This window comes from Pecten maximus, chromosome 2 (assembly GCF_902652985.1).
Source record: "Pecten maximus chromosome 2, xPecMax1.1, whole genome shotgun sequence".
In the NCBI taxonomy this organism is placed as follows: domain Eukaryota; kingdom Metazoa; phylum Mollusca; class Bivalvia; order Pectinida; family Pectinidae; genus Pecten; species Pecten maximus.
Genome location: NC_047016.1, coordinates 15,587,529 through 15,605,674, shown reverse-complemented (window position 1 = coordinate 15,605,674; position 18,146 = coordinate 15,587,529). Strand labels below are relative to the sequence as shown.

Here is an 18,146-nt window from a genome sequence, read left to right as displayed (position 1 = left end):
TGTACGGACGAACAGATGACACGCCTTGACAAACTAATCAGTGGAGGACACGTGAACTTGTGTACGGACGAATGGACGACACACTTTGATAAACTAATCCGTGGAGGACAACTAGACTTATGTACGGACGAACAGATGACACGCCTTGACAAGCTAATCCGTGGAGGACACCTAGACTTATGTACGGACGGACGGACGACACACCTTGATAAAAACTAATCCGTGGAGGACAACTAGACTTATGTACGGACGAACGGACGACACACCTTGACATAAACTTATCAGTGGAGGACAACTAGACTTATGTACGGACGAACGGACGACACACCTTGACATAAACTTATCAGTGGAGGACAACTAGACTTATGTACGGACGAACAGATGATACGCCTTGACAAGCTAATCAGTGGAGGGCACGTGGACTTATGTACGGACGAACAGACGACACACCTTGATATAAACTTATCAGTGGAGGCAACTACTACACCTTGATATAAACTTATCAGTGGAGGACAACTAGACTTATGTACGGACGAACGGACGACACACCTTGACATAAACTTATCATTGGAGGACACATAGACTTATGTACGGACGAACAGACGACACAGCTTGACATAAACTTATCCGTGGAGGACACATGACTTTTGAACGGACGACCAGACATTTAATATAAGAAATGATAACGAACACAAATGGATACATACAATCATTTTATGTCTGAATACCACTGTGTAAACTGTACATTATTTACATTTGAAACACTTTCCATTTATCCTGTTCTATTTACAAATAGCTCATTATGGATGAACTGCACTTTAGAAGTTGAAGAAGTTCCATTTAAGTTGCAGTCGAGCACTTATCCCTTTAAGTGTTGGGTTGTCTGAAAACAAATACAAATTCCCTGAATACGTATAGTTATTTCACGGTAATATTTACATTTCCTTGGTACAAACGGTATCATTACGTTTTTTAATCAGGTGTAATGCTGAAGTATTCAATAGATGGTCATATCCAGACTCTTTTAGTTTTAAATTCTGATGGAATTCACTATTCCTGTCGGAAGCTAACAATACGATCTTGATAACACTATTCAATATCCTTGATAAATCAGTTAATATTTAGATGAAACCGTGAGTTCTGTTCAACTCGTACATCACAGAATACTTCCAAGTGTTATATGCGGTATATAATCCAAAAAGATGCATTTCATGTTATTACATAATAAGTTCAACTTTGAAGTTTTTTAAATTTCCAATTGTCTTTCACTCTCGAGTTTGTTGACTTTAATATGTAGTGATGTTAAAACAACGTCATCGTTGTCTTTCATTCTAAATTTCGATTTCCGTATCAGATTCCATTTTGCTCTCGGAAGTGACCACTGCGCTTGGCACACGTGTGAAAGCAGAGTCCTCACTTCCGAATTTAGTAACAGGGGACTTCCTGTCAGAGTCATGATCATCTATTTCCGGTTTGTGTCGAGTTGGACAAGTGTCCGATGAGGCTGTCTTAGTAACATTGGATGACGTGGTGAGATTTAGAGGGTGATATGACGTCAGCAGAGCACGTGTCGTGTTTTGTAGGAATGTCAGGCGTTGATTTCTCCTCCATTTCGCTCTTCTATTTGAAAACCAAACCTAAAACGAAGAAAATAAAACATTAATTAATTCAACATATGCGCATAATTATCACAACATAACGAGTTATGCAAAATCATACACAGGACCCCTATTAATCCGAAGGTCGATCAAATATCAGAAACCTTCGGATTAGTTACCTATATCAATAACATACCATTTATTTTATAGCAATTACACCGTATTGAGTAATACTTGTAAAAAAGAAAAGGGGGGGGGGGGGGGGGGCAGACAGAGGAAGGGTAGACCGGATGGAGAGGAGAAATCTTGTTCTCTACATGTACAATCACAAGATGTGTGATAAACCACTTCTATGAATGGTGTGAATGTGTGACGTCATTTTGACGCAAAAACTAACATTTGCTACCATACATTAGCCTTTTTTCCTGGAAAATGACGGTTTTAATTAAACAAGCATTCATTATACAGTTAAGTTTTGTCTCACGTGTTTTATTTATTATTAACTATTGCAATATGCCATGCTAATGAACTATTTAGAAAATTAAAACACAATTTGATATCATAATTGGACTGCTATCGGTTAACGGCTCCGTGGAATTTACTTTTATTCAGTTGGCAATCACATTGCTGATGAATGCCAAATGACAGCAGTTAAAATGTTTAACGGCGAGAATGTCTTTGTTTATGGTTACCTAAATCTTACTACTCACCATTACTAAAACAACCTGACTGAGTTATCAGCTCAGCAATGCATCCTAACTTGTTCTGCTGTGATTCATCCTCGGCTTAACATTTTACGACATTAGATTTTATGTATGGAATTGAATATCTTGTTTCACATGTAATTAGAATTTTGTAACGTTGTACAAAATGACAGAGAATTGTCATAACCGCATCTGTTGTCCAATTTAACATAATATTCTTATCTTGGAATTGGAAATGAGTATTTAATAATCCCATTATCATACATAGTACCGTCTCATTTCAAATCATTTTACATTTTTACAAAGTACGTATCCCTGTTAAAATTACTTTCGTTACATTTTTATTAATCATGGTCTGCACACATGGTTTGATGACTAGCACATTTGAATTTCTCGATCGTATGAATGTATCACATGATCAGCGATGTTAGTTATTAAAGATGGAACAGGTGCGCGCCCTGTGATGTTATCGTCCCGGTCCTATCAGGATATTGATTTCAAATTGTCCATATAGTCCAAACTAAGTACGCCGTTAATATATATCATCACAATAATATATTTGTGAGTACTAGAGTACTACAGCCTAACGATACACGACAGGCTTGGCTACACATTGGTTAGCAATGAAACTAGATGTAGATTAATTCCGATTTTCAATCTACATTAATTTTCATCAAACTGTATCAAATAGATTCAGATATTGTTTATCTTTTTGAGCAATTGCGCACTGAGCGGCCATATACCGTTAATTGTCTGCATGTATAAACCGTACTCTCTATTGTGTGGGGCTGAACTCTCACATGAGGGATATTTCGTTTCTGACCAAACACTGATCGAAGTATTTTTAAGTGCGTTTACGTCTGGTGAATATTTTTACTGCCTATAAAACATAGGTTTTTGTACATATCTAGATGTTTTATATGTAATTTCGTGTGGTATGAGTGTTTATATTCACGACGTTACCTTTTTTAATTGATTTTGTTAATTAAGTACCGTGGTTGCCATTTGATGCAGTTTTCGTGAGAAGCTGTATAATCGTACCTGTACTCTAGCCTCGGAGAGGCCCGTTTTCTTGGCCAGATCTTCACGTGTCGTGACACCAGGGTAATGCGTCTTCTGAAACTCCCGCTCGAGAACGTCTAATTGTTCTGATGAAAACGTCGTCCGGTTACGTCGCAACTTCTGCGGCTGGGAGTTGATGTCATTGGGATCTTCAGCGTGATCCGACGAGTTGTCCTCAACTGCAAAAGCAAAAAAAAAGAAATAAAATAAACAACACTGAGAAATGTATATATTTTTTTTCAAATTCAATTGAAAAACCGTTATCTAATATTAAATAACTGTTACTTGGGGGCGGGGGCTTTTGTTTGTCTTTCTTACCGTCAATATCAGTATCATCCTTCTCTATTTCGTGATCGCTGGTTTCCGTTTCCGGTTGTGTTTCTATCACAGGAACTCGTGAAGAGGTATCCCGAACGTCCATTGTGTGGGCGGGAATACTACCCCACATCGGAGGATACGGAACCGGATATAAAGATCTGCTGACGAACCGGGCATACTCCATTGCAGCTCGCTCTGCTGCTCTGTTACGTAATATCCGGTTGATGGAGCTGACACTGGGGAGGTTGCACTGAGTACATATGCCTACACAAGGGGAAGAATATTAAAATTATAGATATAAAATAGTACTTCCTTTACAATGTCTTTCTCATTTTAGATGGTGTGTTTTCCCGCCTGCATGTACATTGTACTACAGGCGTAAGCATCTGTTAGTATCTATATAAACAAGACGATTGCCCCGCCCTACGTACTCCACTACATTGTATATCACTTGTTAGGGGCTAAAAATACCATAAATACTAACCAGATGTAGACTTGTCCATTCTCTATAGATATTGTTACGTCACTGCTATGTTGCAGTGATCGCCAATTTATTGTATTATATATATATATGTTATATGTACTGATGAGCTGTAAAGCTTAAACTCAATAAAATGAATTGAATTGATTGTACATTCAAAACGTATACAATGTTTATTTACTGTTATTATATACGTAATAGATATAAAATCTTAATACATTGTTTTTGAATAGGTTTCGTGGAGTAAGTCATTGGTAAATGGTGGTAGGGTAAGACACGTATAACTGGATATAGCAATATCTCGCGTGTGTTTCTATATTGTTGTTAGTTGTTATATTATTGACCGTCCATTGTACCCTACCTTGTTACAAAATGATTGTATGACATATATACATTGTATTGAGTATATGGTACACCCATATCAAACATTATATATGGTACACACATATCAAACATTATATATGGTACACACATATCAAACATTATATATGGTACACCCATATCAAACATTATATATGGTACACCCATATCAAACATTATATATGGTACACCCATATCAAACATTATATATAGTACACACATATCAAACATTATATATGGTACACACATATCAAACATTATATATGGTACACACATATCAAACATGATATATGGTACACACATATCAAACATTATATATAGTACACACATATCAAACATTATATATGGTACACATATCAAACATTATATATGGTACACACATATCAAACATTATATATATGGTACACACATATCAAACATTATATATGGTACACACATATCAAACATTATATATATGGTACACCCATATCAAACATTATATATGGTACACCCATATCAAACATTATATATGGTACACCCATATCAAACATTATATATGGTACACATATCAAACATTATATATGGTACACACATATCAAACATTATATATATAGTACACACATATCAAACATTATATATGGTACACATATCAAACATTATATATGGTACACACATATCAAACATTATATATAGTACACACATATCAAACATTATATATGGTACACATATCAAACATTATATATGGTACACACATATCAAACATTATATATAGTACACACATATCAAACATTATATATGGTACACACATATCTAACATTATATATAGTACACACATATCAATCATTATATATGGTACACATATCAAACATTATATATGGTACACACATATCAAACATTATATATGGTACACACATATCAAACATTATATATGGTACACCCATATCAAACATTATATATGGTACACCCATATCAAACATTATATATAGTACACACATATCAAACATTATATATGGTACACACATATCAAACATTATATATGGTACACACATATCAAACATTATATATGGTACACACATATCAAACATTATATATGGTACACCCATATCAAACATTATATATGGTACACACATATCAAACATTACATTGTTGTTTAATGTTAAAACTGTTACTATGTTATATACATATCAAATATTACACTGTTTTTTAATGGTAAAACTGTGACATATATGTCATATACATATCAAATATTAAACTGTATATATTATTTATTTATTGTTATTTCAAACAGTACATTAGTGAATATCTAGCTTTTTTATAACGTAATTAGAATGATGTAAAGTACACAACGGAATAGGTCTAGTACTTGGTAAATGAAACAGCAACATAATGGCATATCGGTCATGCACTTAATAAATGTAATTAATTAGAATGGATGTTTCTATTAGCTGTTGTCATTAGGACTAGTATAACGTATTGTCTTTGTCTTAGACGTTATTACAACACCGCTCTATCTTAGTAATCCCTGTTGGGAGGGTGGACTATACCCCACACAATACCCCACTCAAATAACGGAGGGTGGACTATACCCCACACAATACCCCACACCCATAACGGAGGGTGGACTATACCCCACAAAATACCCCACTCCCATAACGGAGGGTGGACTATACCCCACACAATACCCCACACCCATAACGGAGGATGGACTATACCCCACACAATCACACAATACCCCACTCCCATAACGGAGGATGGACTATACCCCACACAATACCCCACTCCCATAACGGAGGGTGGACTATACCCCACACAATACCCCACACCCATAACGGAGGATGGACTATACCCCACACAATCACACAATACCCCACTCCCATAACGGAGGATGGACTATACCCCACACAATACCCCACTCCTATAACGGAGGGTGGACTATACCCCACACAATACCCCACACCAATAACGGAGGTTGGACTATACCCCACACAATACCCCACACCCATAACGGAGGGTGGACTATACCCCACACAATACCCCACACCCATAACGGAGGGTGGACTATACCCCACACAATACCCCACACCAATAACGGAGAGTGGACTATACCCCACACAATACACCACTCCTATAACGGAGGGTGGACTATACCCCACACAATACCCCACTCCCATAACGGAGGGTGGACTATACCACACACAATACCCCACTCCCATAACGGAGGGTGGACTATACCCCACAAAATACCCCACTCCCATAACGGAGAGTGGACTATACCCCACACAATACCCCACTCCCATAACGGAGGCTGGACTATACCCCACACAATACCCCACTCCCATAACGGAGGATGGACTATACCCCACACAATACCCCACTCCTATAACGGAGGGTGGACTATACCCCACACAATACCCCACACCAATAACGGAGAGTGGACTATACCCCACACAATACCCCACTCCCATAACGGAGGATGGACTATACCCCACACAATACCCCACTCCCATAACGGAGGGTGGACTATACCCCACACAATACCCCACTCCCATAACGGAGGGTGGACTATACCCCACACAATACCCCACTCCCATAACGGAGGCTGGACTATACCCCACACAATACCCCACTCCCATAACGGAGGCTGGACTATACCCCACACAATACCCCACTCCCATAACGGAGGGTGGACTATATACCCCACACAATACCCCACTCCTATAACGGAGGCTGGACTATACCCCACACAATACCCCACTCCCATAATGGAGGGTGGACTATACCCCACACAATACCCCACACCCATAACGGAGGGTGGACTATACCCCACACAATACCCCACTCCTATAACGGAGGGTGGACTATACCCCACACAATACCCCACACCAATAACGGAGAGTGGACTATACCCCACACAATACCCCACTCCCATAACGGAGGGTGGACTATACCCCACACAATACCCCACTCCAATAACGGAGAGTGGACTATACCCCACACAATACCCCACTCCCATAACGGAGGGTGGACTATACCCCACACAATACCCCACTCCCATAACGGAGGGTGGACTATACCCCACACAATACCCCACTCCCATAACGGAGGGTGGACTATACCCCACACAATACCCCACTCCCATAACGGAGGGTGGACTATACCCCACACAATACCCCACTCCCATAACGGAGGGTGGACTATACCCCACACAATACCCCACTCCCATAACGGAGGATGGACTATACCCCACACAATACCCCACTCCCATAACGGGGGCTGGACTATACCCCACACAATACCCCACTCCCATAACGGAGGGTGGACTATACCCCACACAATACCCCACTCCCATAACGGAGGGTGGACTATACCCCACACAATACCCCACTCCCATAACGGAGGATGGACTATACCCCACACAATACCCCACTCCCATAACGGAGGATGGACTATACCCCACACAATCACACAATACCCCACTCCCATAACGGAGGATGGACTATACCCCACACAATACCCCACTCCTATAACGGAGGGTGGACTATACCCCACACAATACCCCACACCAATAACGGAGGTTGGACTATACCCCACACAATACCCCACACCCATAACGGAGGGTGGACTATACCCCACACAATACCCCACACCAATAACGGAGGTTGGACTATACCCCACACAATACCCCACTCCCATAACGGAGGGTGGACTATACCCCACACAATACCCCACTCCCATAACGGAGGGTGGACTATACCCCACACAATACCCCACTCCCATAACGGAGGGTGGACTATACCCCACACAATACCCCACTCCCATAACGGAGGGTGGACTATACCCCACACAATACCCCACTCCCATAACGGAGGGTGGACTATACCCCACACAATACCCCACTCCCATAACGGAGGATGGACTATACCCCACACAATACCCCACTCCCATAACGGAGGCTGGACTATACCCCACACAATACCCCACTCCCATAACGGAGGGTGGACTATACCCCACACAATACCTCACTCCCATAACGGGGGGTGGACTATACTCCACAAAATATCCCACTCCCATAACGGAGGGTGGACAATACCCCACACAATACACCACTCCCATAACGGAGGGTGGACTATACCCCACACAATACCTCACTCCCATAACGGGGGGTGGACTATACTCCACAAAATATCCCACTCCCATAACGGAGGGTGGACAATACCCCACACAATACACCACTCCCATAACGGAGGGTGGACTATACCCCACACAATACCCCACTCCCATAACGGAGGGTTGACAATACCCCACACAATACCCCACACCCATAACGGAGGCTGGACTATACCCCACACAATACCCCACACCCATAACGGAGGGTGGACTATACCCCACACAATACCCCACTCCCATAACGGAGGCTGGACTATACCCCACACAATACCCCACTCCCATAACGGAGGGTGGACTATACCCCACACCCATAACGGAGGGTGGACTATACCCCACACAATACCCCACTCCCATAACGGAGGGTGGACTATACCCCACACAATACCCCACTCCTATAACGGAGGGTGGACTATACCCCACACAATACCCCACCCCCATAACGGAGGGTGGACTATACCCCACACAATACCCCACTCCCATAACGGAGGGTGGACTATACCCCACACAATACCCCACTCCCATAACGGAGGGTGGACTATACCCCACACAATACCCCACTCCCATAACGGAGGGTGGACTATATCCCATACAATACCCCACTCCCATAACGGAGGGTGGACTATACCCCACACAATACCCCACTCCAATAACGGAGGGTGGACTATACCCCACACAATACCCCACTCCCATAACGGAGGGTGGACTATACCCCACACAATACCCCACTCCTATAACGGAGGGTGGACTATACCCCACACAATACCCCACACCCATAACGGAGGGTGGGCTATACCCCACACAATACCCCACTCCCATAACGGGGGCTGGACTATACCCCACACAATACCCCACTCCCATAACGGAGGGTGGGCTATACCCCACACAATACCCCACTCCCATAACGGAGGGTGGACTATACCCCACACAATACACCACTCCCAAACCCTCCCTTCAGCACCGACAGACATAAACCATAATTAAAGCCTATCTGAGAGATCCGTCCCGATTATCTGATAACATCCAACCAGACACCAACAAAAACCACATGCTTTTAAAATCGATCAATGGGATGAAGGAGAAAATTACACTGTCGAATTGCGGAAATAGTTAAAATTTAGTTCGTTAACCCATTTCTCGGGCTATGATTCCATTGTATCTATAAAGATCTCCAGAAAGTAAAAGGGTGTCTCAATGAAGATACTGCTTGACGCTTTAGAATACAATAACTACTCTGACATAAGGAAATACATTTCGATATTTCTTTTATGAGAAAGAAATAATCACGAATTTAATGTTTAATATCGCTGATGATATCTGCAAATTTCTGTTATATTCCTAAAAGATTAATTCTCAGTGCACATTGTATTGTGCGAACAAAAAGAGGAAGTTGTCCAATCTAGCCACACCTGGACATGTAAAACAGCGCTGGTGTGTGGTATCTAAATAATCTTGTTGATAAACTAATTGAAGTTGAAGATGAGGAAACTATTAACAGCATGTCAACGACTATAAAACGCCACTATTTCCATGTCAACGACTATAAAACGCCACTATTTCGAAGCATAAAACATGTTTCGTTTTATGATTCTACATTGACACAACATCGCCTTTACATAGTATCATTCCACAGACGTACAGTACGTAGTGAACGTGTCATTAACTACGAGGAAGCCTAGCTGTATTACTGGGGTTTGTTTATGGGTACCTGGTGATAATATCACGTAGCCAGAGTTGCCTCTGGACCTGACACTACACCAGACATGGTGTCAGGGCCAGAGGAAACTCGGGCTAAGTATCACGATGATAACGTGAATGTACATACTGTGATCTGGTAGATTTTCGCGGTAGAATGATTTCCTTACATTTTCAAGCACTGAGTGTAATTAAATATGATGGGTGCGATTTTAAATCATATTTCAAACCATAACTTCAACTCTGTTACAATATGTTTACTTTGTAATATCCCTAACTTTGCGAGAGAATATGCAGTAGCGGTATCGGAATTGTATGCACGTGTATTATTTTAGCGGACGTAAACAATGAAAAAAGAATGTCGACTATAGTTTATTTCTTGCAAATACGAAACGGTCATAATCTTACCTGCAGCGAGAAGTTTATCCCTAATCTCCCAGGCGAATATGGTCGGATTCTCCTGCTTATATTGCTCAATCTTGGAGACGACGCTAGGGGTCGCCACCTTCGGTTTGCTGCCGCCAATCGTCGACGGTCGACGTAGATTCAGCATCGGGTCACAATAAGGTGCTGTAAAGAAGGCCACATACAATAAATTAGTGGAGACAATGTCGGATTTAGAGGTACAGGAATGTCTGACATACGTCCGTGATATAATTCAAATGGCATTATCGTCATCTTCTTGTTTCTGGTACCAATCAAGATGATTTAGGGACATAAAATGTCAACGGAATTGATTATTTATCTCGATTATCTGCATAAAATTAGAAAAATATTTAAAATGCTTATCAGCATGATATGAGTACGGATCCATGTTGTACAGGCAGGGACGACGACCAAATGTGTGAGTAAGTTGGACTGGTACAATTTTACTTCGAACATGGCTGTTGCGAAAATAATTGATAAATCAGAGGCAGATCTTATGATTTCGTTACTGGTATTATACAGTCTCTAATAGGAATACGTTGTGGGTTGAAAAACAAGTAAGTTGGTGATAACAAAACTGACGAACTATGAGTGAGATGGTTTGTCATGAAACAAAAGATTCAATGTTATAGTATTCGTAGTTATGTAATACCGCCTATACACACACTTCATGGTTCTGATATACCTAGGAATATATGGGAAATGTATGCTTTTAGTCCAAGACTAGAGCTGCGATATGTGCTTAGTAATTGGTTTAATCAGTGTGGAGCGTGGTCAAGCGTGCTTATGACTCGGTGAATGTGGCAAGAGTTGATATGACCAACACAGAAGCTGAGCCCTTCATACGATTGATCAGGCTACCAGGAAACTGAACCATTAATACGATATACGAATATTATATACTGCTAACTTTAGTTGTTGTGTATGATATTCACTTTGATAAATAAGTCATGTTTATTGAACTTATTTGCTTAATAGATTTCAATAAACTTGATGTAAAATGTGGGTACTGGTAATGATATTGCGTATTTTCACCTTATATATTAATTTTGCTATTAATATACAATTTGTATATACATTTCATTATATTATATCACGTATGCTGCCATTTGTAAATACCATTGTATACATGTTTATGGAAAATTAAGGACGTTTATAAGTTGTACAACTTGTGTCCGATTCCTTTTGAATATTTTTAAATAAAATATGTTTAAAATAAACAAATGATTCAATTCAAAGGCAACGACTTGTGAATGGCTGGTAACTTAATTAAATGTCAAATATCACCTTCAAGGTTACTAACGTTTTATAAAATTAAAAGAAACTCTAATCAGTTCGGCAATTTGAAAACACAATATAGTATAACATAATATAATATAATTGTATTATATATAATATACTATGATATAAGTGGACCAATTAGAATGAAATGAAATGTTCCACATAAATGCATTGGTAATTAATAGTTTTGATTGTTGATAGGTCGTGAAACAGTAACTAAAAATGCCGACAAAAACACCATTCAAAATTATAGAATCAATATTCATCGAATCTAATTACAACAGTTCTACTCAGCCACGATATCATTTATCAATATCATTTAACAATAACCGGATGTTATGGTTCATTGATTTTACAAATAGGGTCACGCAGATGTGGAAGGTGGGTGTTGCGTGTCCACAGAGAGTCGCGCCGTGAAATACAAATGTTATGAAGACATGGGACTCCATGTAGTCACATATGTGTCCAAATGTCAGATTAACAAATTAACGTCACAGATTGTCGTAACTTTAGTTTGTATCGCTGAATGAAATAACAGTTTTAAACAGTTTTATAAGGAATTTTATACGTTTATGTTAAATCTGTTACTCCACCACGCGCAGGTCTCGTGTTAATGATCAACGTTCAACAGTAAAACATTATTCAGAAGTAGTATCATTTACATAATTAAAAAAATACTATATTTCATGATAGGGGTGGTAACCCGTTTATTAATTCACCAAAATTTATACTGTAACATCCCGATCATATATTATTCGAACAAGAGGTTTCAGATCAGTAGATCAGATAACAAATGGTACTTTTCCCTTCGTTCATTTAATAATATGTTTCAGCTCATTGATTATTATTGGAAAATCAATCAAGCTTTCAGTTATATCTCTATAACCTACTAAGTATTCAAAGTGTTTTTATAATTATCTACCTTCGTTAATCGTTAATACGTACCTATGATAATGTACATATTAATTTGACAGTCATTGAGTTGTAATAACTTGTGTCTAACTACACATCAAGTATTTTTGACAATTATTATGTTTAAAGAAATATATCCCACTTATTGATATTAATTATTATGTGATCATTGCAAACATTATGAGTCCATGTTTTAAATTATCTCTCTTAGTCTATTATAAGAAAGAAATGGAAGTAGAATATCGACTTCAAAACACCGCTGGGATATCAACATTTATTGTAACACGTTATATATCGAGTTATGGTGACATACTGACACATCATACATCGAGTTATGGTGACATACTGACACATCATACATCGAGTTATGGTGACATACTGACACATCATACATCGAGTTATGGTGACTTACTGACACAACATATATCTAGTTATGGTGACATACTGACACGTTATATATCGAGTTATGGTGACATACTGACACAACATATATCGAGTTATGGTGACATACTGACACGTTATATATCAAGTTATGGTGACTTACTGACACAACATATATCGAGTTATGGTGACATACTGACACGTTATATATCGAGTTATGGTGACATACTGACACGTCATATATCAAGTTATGGTGACTTACTGACACAACACATATCGAGTTATGGTGACTTACTGACACAACATATATCGAGTTATGGTGACATACTGACACAACATATATCGAGTTATGGTGACATACTGACACGTTATATATCGAGTTATGGTGACATACTGACACGTTATATATCGAGTTATGGTGACTTACTGACACAACCTTATATCAAGTTATGGTGACATACTGACACAACGTATATCGAGTTATGGTGACATACTGACACATCATATATCGAGTTATGGTGACATACTGACACATCATATATCGAGTTATGGTGACATACTGACACATCATATATCGAGTTATGGTGACATACTGCCACAACATATATCGAGTTATGGTGACATACTGACACGTTATATATCGAGTTATGGTGACTTACTGACACGTTATATATCGAGTTGTGGTGACATACTGACACATCATATATCTAGTTATGGTGATATACTGACACAACATATATCGAGTTATGGTGACATACTGACACGTTATATATCGAGTTATGGTGACTTACTGACACAACCTTATATCGAGTTATGGTGACATACTGACACGTTATATATCGAGTTATGGTGACTTACTGACACAACATATATCGAGTTATGGTGACATACTGACACGTTATATATCGAGTTATGGTGACATACTGACACAACATATATCGGGTTATGGTGACATACTGACACAACATATATCGAGTTATGGTGACATACTGACACAACATATATCGAGTTATGGTGACATACTGACACGTTATATATCGAGTTATGGTGACATACTGATACGTCGTATATCGAGTTATGGTGACATACTGACACCACATATATCGAGTTATGGTGACATACTGACCATCATATATCGAGTTATGGTGACATACTGACACAACATATATCGAGCTATGGTGGCATACTGACACGTTATATATCGAGTTATGGTGACATACTGACACGTTATATATCGAGTTATGGTGACATACTGACACATCATATATCGAGTTATGGTGACATACTGACACAACATATATCGAGTTATGCTGACAAACAAAATTGTTACATAAATGTTCCTTCATCACTAGCGCCTCTTTGAAATATTTTACATATGCGTGTATAGGCATGTATTCATAAAAATCGCATTTTTGCACAATAAAAAAAAATCGAATATATACCGCGCTATAGTTGTATAATATGGGGTTAGAAATGCATGAAAACCATTGAACAAATTTGTTTGAATTTCATAAGCGAATCTGGACTTGCGATCTTCCACTCTTAGCTTTATGATTGATGGAGAACTTAGCAGATATCCTCTAGAGATGGTTGTTCAGCTTAGAATGTTTTATTTTTATAATTCATTTCTGTCGAATGAATTAAAACTTAGCAATATCAAGCTTCATGTCGATCATTTGTGTATATGGATGTAAGATGCAAATATGATATCAAAAAAAATGTTTTTATGTTACTTTAAGAAGAAACTTGAACTTCAACCGTATTTTACTCGCCTTTCGGAGAAAAATAGATTAACTTTATGTAAATTAAGATGCGCTAACATGAAATGTCTCGTAGAAACAGGAAGGTGGTTACAATGTCCGAAAACAAGATCGAAAGTGGACATTTTAGTACAGAATGGTGGAGACGAGAGAGAACCGTTATATTATCGGGAGTTAAAATGAGTGGTATGCTATCAGGTTGTTAAAACATTGTGTATTGAATACTTTATGTTACCATATAACTATGTAATTGTATTCTGAGGAAATGAATTACTACTGAATTCAATTTAGTTTTCAGCAGATATGAAAGCGATTTTAACTTTAACGTTAGACCATATTCACGGTATACATGTAAAACCCTGTTTCTTCCTGATGCGCGACCTTAGAGGATATGATTGTTATATATGTATATAATTTATGTTATAATTGTTTCAAACCTTAAGTAGCACCATCAGTTGAAACAGATTTTATATTTGGCACAAGTCATTTTACGTATGTAATACAGGTACAATAAAATGTTTAATTCTAAATATCGTTTTTAACAAAACGTTCATTTCGGAACTAAATCAAACTTAAATAAATGGTTTTACCAAACGGCTGAATAACCTATTTTGCGGAACATTGTCCAATTTGTCGCTTAGGTAACAAAGGTTAGCCGGAAGTAATGTGGTCATTTCAAACGTCAGATGACGTTCAATAGTGGACGGAATATACAGGAAACTACACCGTAAACGCATGCGTGAAACAATGCACTCGGAGCAATCTAATCTTTTAATGACTTTCCCAAAGGAATATATTTTGTTTAATGCTCACCAAGAATATTATGGAAATGTGGACTTGACGTCTTTGGTGGGTGAACTTTGGCCTGTGACACTTGGGATTGCAGACTGACCGGACGTAGAAGGGACTGCGTTGGGTCATAACCCTTCATCAGAGGAAACATAGGGAATGCTGATTGTGGAAACACATTCATCTGGGAATGGAAAAGGGACGTAATATCATTGTGACACAAGTACATTTACAAAGATTTACAAAGATACACATTTTGAAAATAAACACATAAATAACCCAAACTTGAACATGTCTATGGAGATGCTCTCAACAATGGGTATTATAAGTTGATTATTAATTTCACTACTTATTTTTCAGATTGTTTTTCGATTCTGTTGTCAACTCTTGTACACGCTTGGCTCCAATTAAATCAGTACTAGCTATTTTCACCAGCGTGCTCGTTTAGTTATTTCAAGTTGTAATGCGATAGATGAAAGGGCTAGCCCGTACCTAAATATTGAACTTTAGGCCCGTATACACTCGTCAATCATCACAGCACACCTGGAGTGCGCATGCGCAGCCCACATCCCCTCTTAGTGTCTACTTAACACTAATTGATTGTGGCTTGGAAATGACTACATAACTAACTGATGGACTGCACTTAAATAGTACGAAATAAACTAAACCCACATTATCCCAATCAAATTATATACTTCATAATTACAAACATGACGTATTCATTATTTCACAACGTAGAAATCACAATAATATCTGCTAAAAGCAGAAGAATTATAGAGAAAATACTTCGAATATACTGTACAACTTGTACCCGATCCTGCTACTAAAAAGCAATAAAATGTTGTTTTTTAGGGTCTTTAAAAAAGAATAAAAAATCAACTTTTCTTTGAGATAATCTCTACCTCAACAAGGGGCGCATTTTAATAAACTTCAGCAAAATACAAAATGTCCCGTTTCTGTTGACAGACAAAAAGTATTTGTTGTCCCGTAATTGTTTATAACTAGGTATGTTTGATAACAATTACAAAAGGACAAGAGCTTAGTTAAGTTGGATACCATTAATATCTCGACCAGAATATTGGATTCTTATATTCCAATAATTCTTTCTGGTCCAGATTTACAATCAAATAGAGACCGAGTCGATATATTATAACACGGAGGAACAGTTTTAGAAGTATTTGTTTAGCAAAAAGTAATCATAACTTGTAGTTAATATTTAACACATTCTGAAATTTGACAATCAATATATGACAATGTTTCAAAACATCAGTACAAAATTTGTGTAAAATCTATAAAATAATGTAGGAGGATCCAATAAATTACTTGTAATGTTCGGTATATTTTCATAGAATAGAATCTGTTTTTGTTTTTGTTTTTGTTTTGTTTTTTAATTAATGAATTTCGGCCCGCACAGTCCAACAAAATTGTACTATTGGGTCCAATCAAATCACTTTAATGACACTTATTAAAATATAAAGGTGTTGAAATATTTTCCTGTGATGTATCAACAAGTCCCCTCATTCAGATGCCATCTCGAACAGTTAATGTCAAGTGATAATAAAAAAACAAACTTATGTACATACCACCAAATTGTTTTCTTATATAATATAAACATCACGAGATAAGACAACTACACCACAGACAAAAGCATTACAGCCCGTTAATTGCCTGTAAATGTAGATAACCAGGTTTGGTTTGGTTAAAACCGTTAGGCAAATAATTAATTGTTTGCTGACCAAACATGTTGAACTGTATGTACATTCTTCCGACGATTTGATAAATCAGAACATGGTAAGATAAGAGTTAAATTTTATTAAAACTATATAATAATATCACATTCTTATTATACAACTTGTAGACTAATAATTTAATAACATGCAATATTTATAATGAATAGATAAATAAGTAAAAACTAAATCAACTTACCCTTTTGTTTTTTTTTTTTTTTTCTGACACTGCAACTTTCTGGTAAGTTTTCCGTCTGTTCGATTTCCTTCTGTTTTACAACAATAACTCGTTCCAATCGAGTTTCACTCTTTAAACATCGTGAATTGGATTAGCTGTACTGGCGACAGATTTCACTGTTCTCCAGAGATACGTGAATTGTGTATGCATGCGTTCTAAGCACGAGAGAATCTGTTATCTCATATAATGTTTATATATGTATCGGGGCTCAGCTTCCATAAGTATAACCAGCTTTTTGATTGTCCGTAAGTTTCTGTTAGATTCCTAATTG

General features: G+C 38.0%; 1 protein-coding gene across 1 annotated transcript; it reads right to left on the bottom strand.

Moving 5' to 3' along the window:
* Window positions 1-700: 700 nt before the first annotated feature.
* Window positions 701-16,404, bottom strand: LOC117319293 (paired box protein Pax-6-like). Its single transcript, XM_033874128.1, has 5 exons — window positions 15,935-16,404; window positions 10,770-10,931; window positions 3,683-3,946; window positions 3,344-3,543; window positions 701-1,637 (listed from the first exon to the last, which is right to left on the bottom strand). The coding sequence occupies exons 1-5, from the start codon at window positions 16,137-16,139 to the stop codon at window positions 1,332-1,334; spliced, it is 1,137 nt and encodes a 378-aa protein (XP_033730019.1). The 5' UTR covers window positions 16,140-16,404; the 3' UTR covers window positions 701-1,331.
* Window positions 16,405-18,146: the final 1,742 nt, after the last annotated feature.

Bases quoted from the DNA above. Each gene is read 5' to 3' on its own strand.
- LOC117319293 (XM_033874128.1), bottom strand. From the start codon at position 16,139: ATGTACTTGTGTCACAATGATATTACGTCCCTTTTCCATTCCCAGATG. The intron at 10,932-15,934 runs GTGAGCATTAAA...CCTTCTTTACAG, and splicing joins ACATTTCCATAATATTCTTG to CACCTTATTGTGACCCGATG. The intron at 1,638-3,343 runs GTACGATTATAC...TCTTCGTTTTAG, and splicing joins TCTCCGAGGCTAGAGTACAG to GTTTGGTTTTCAAATAGAAG.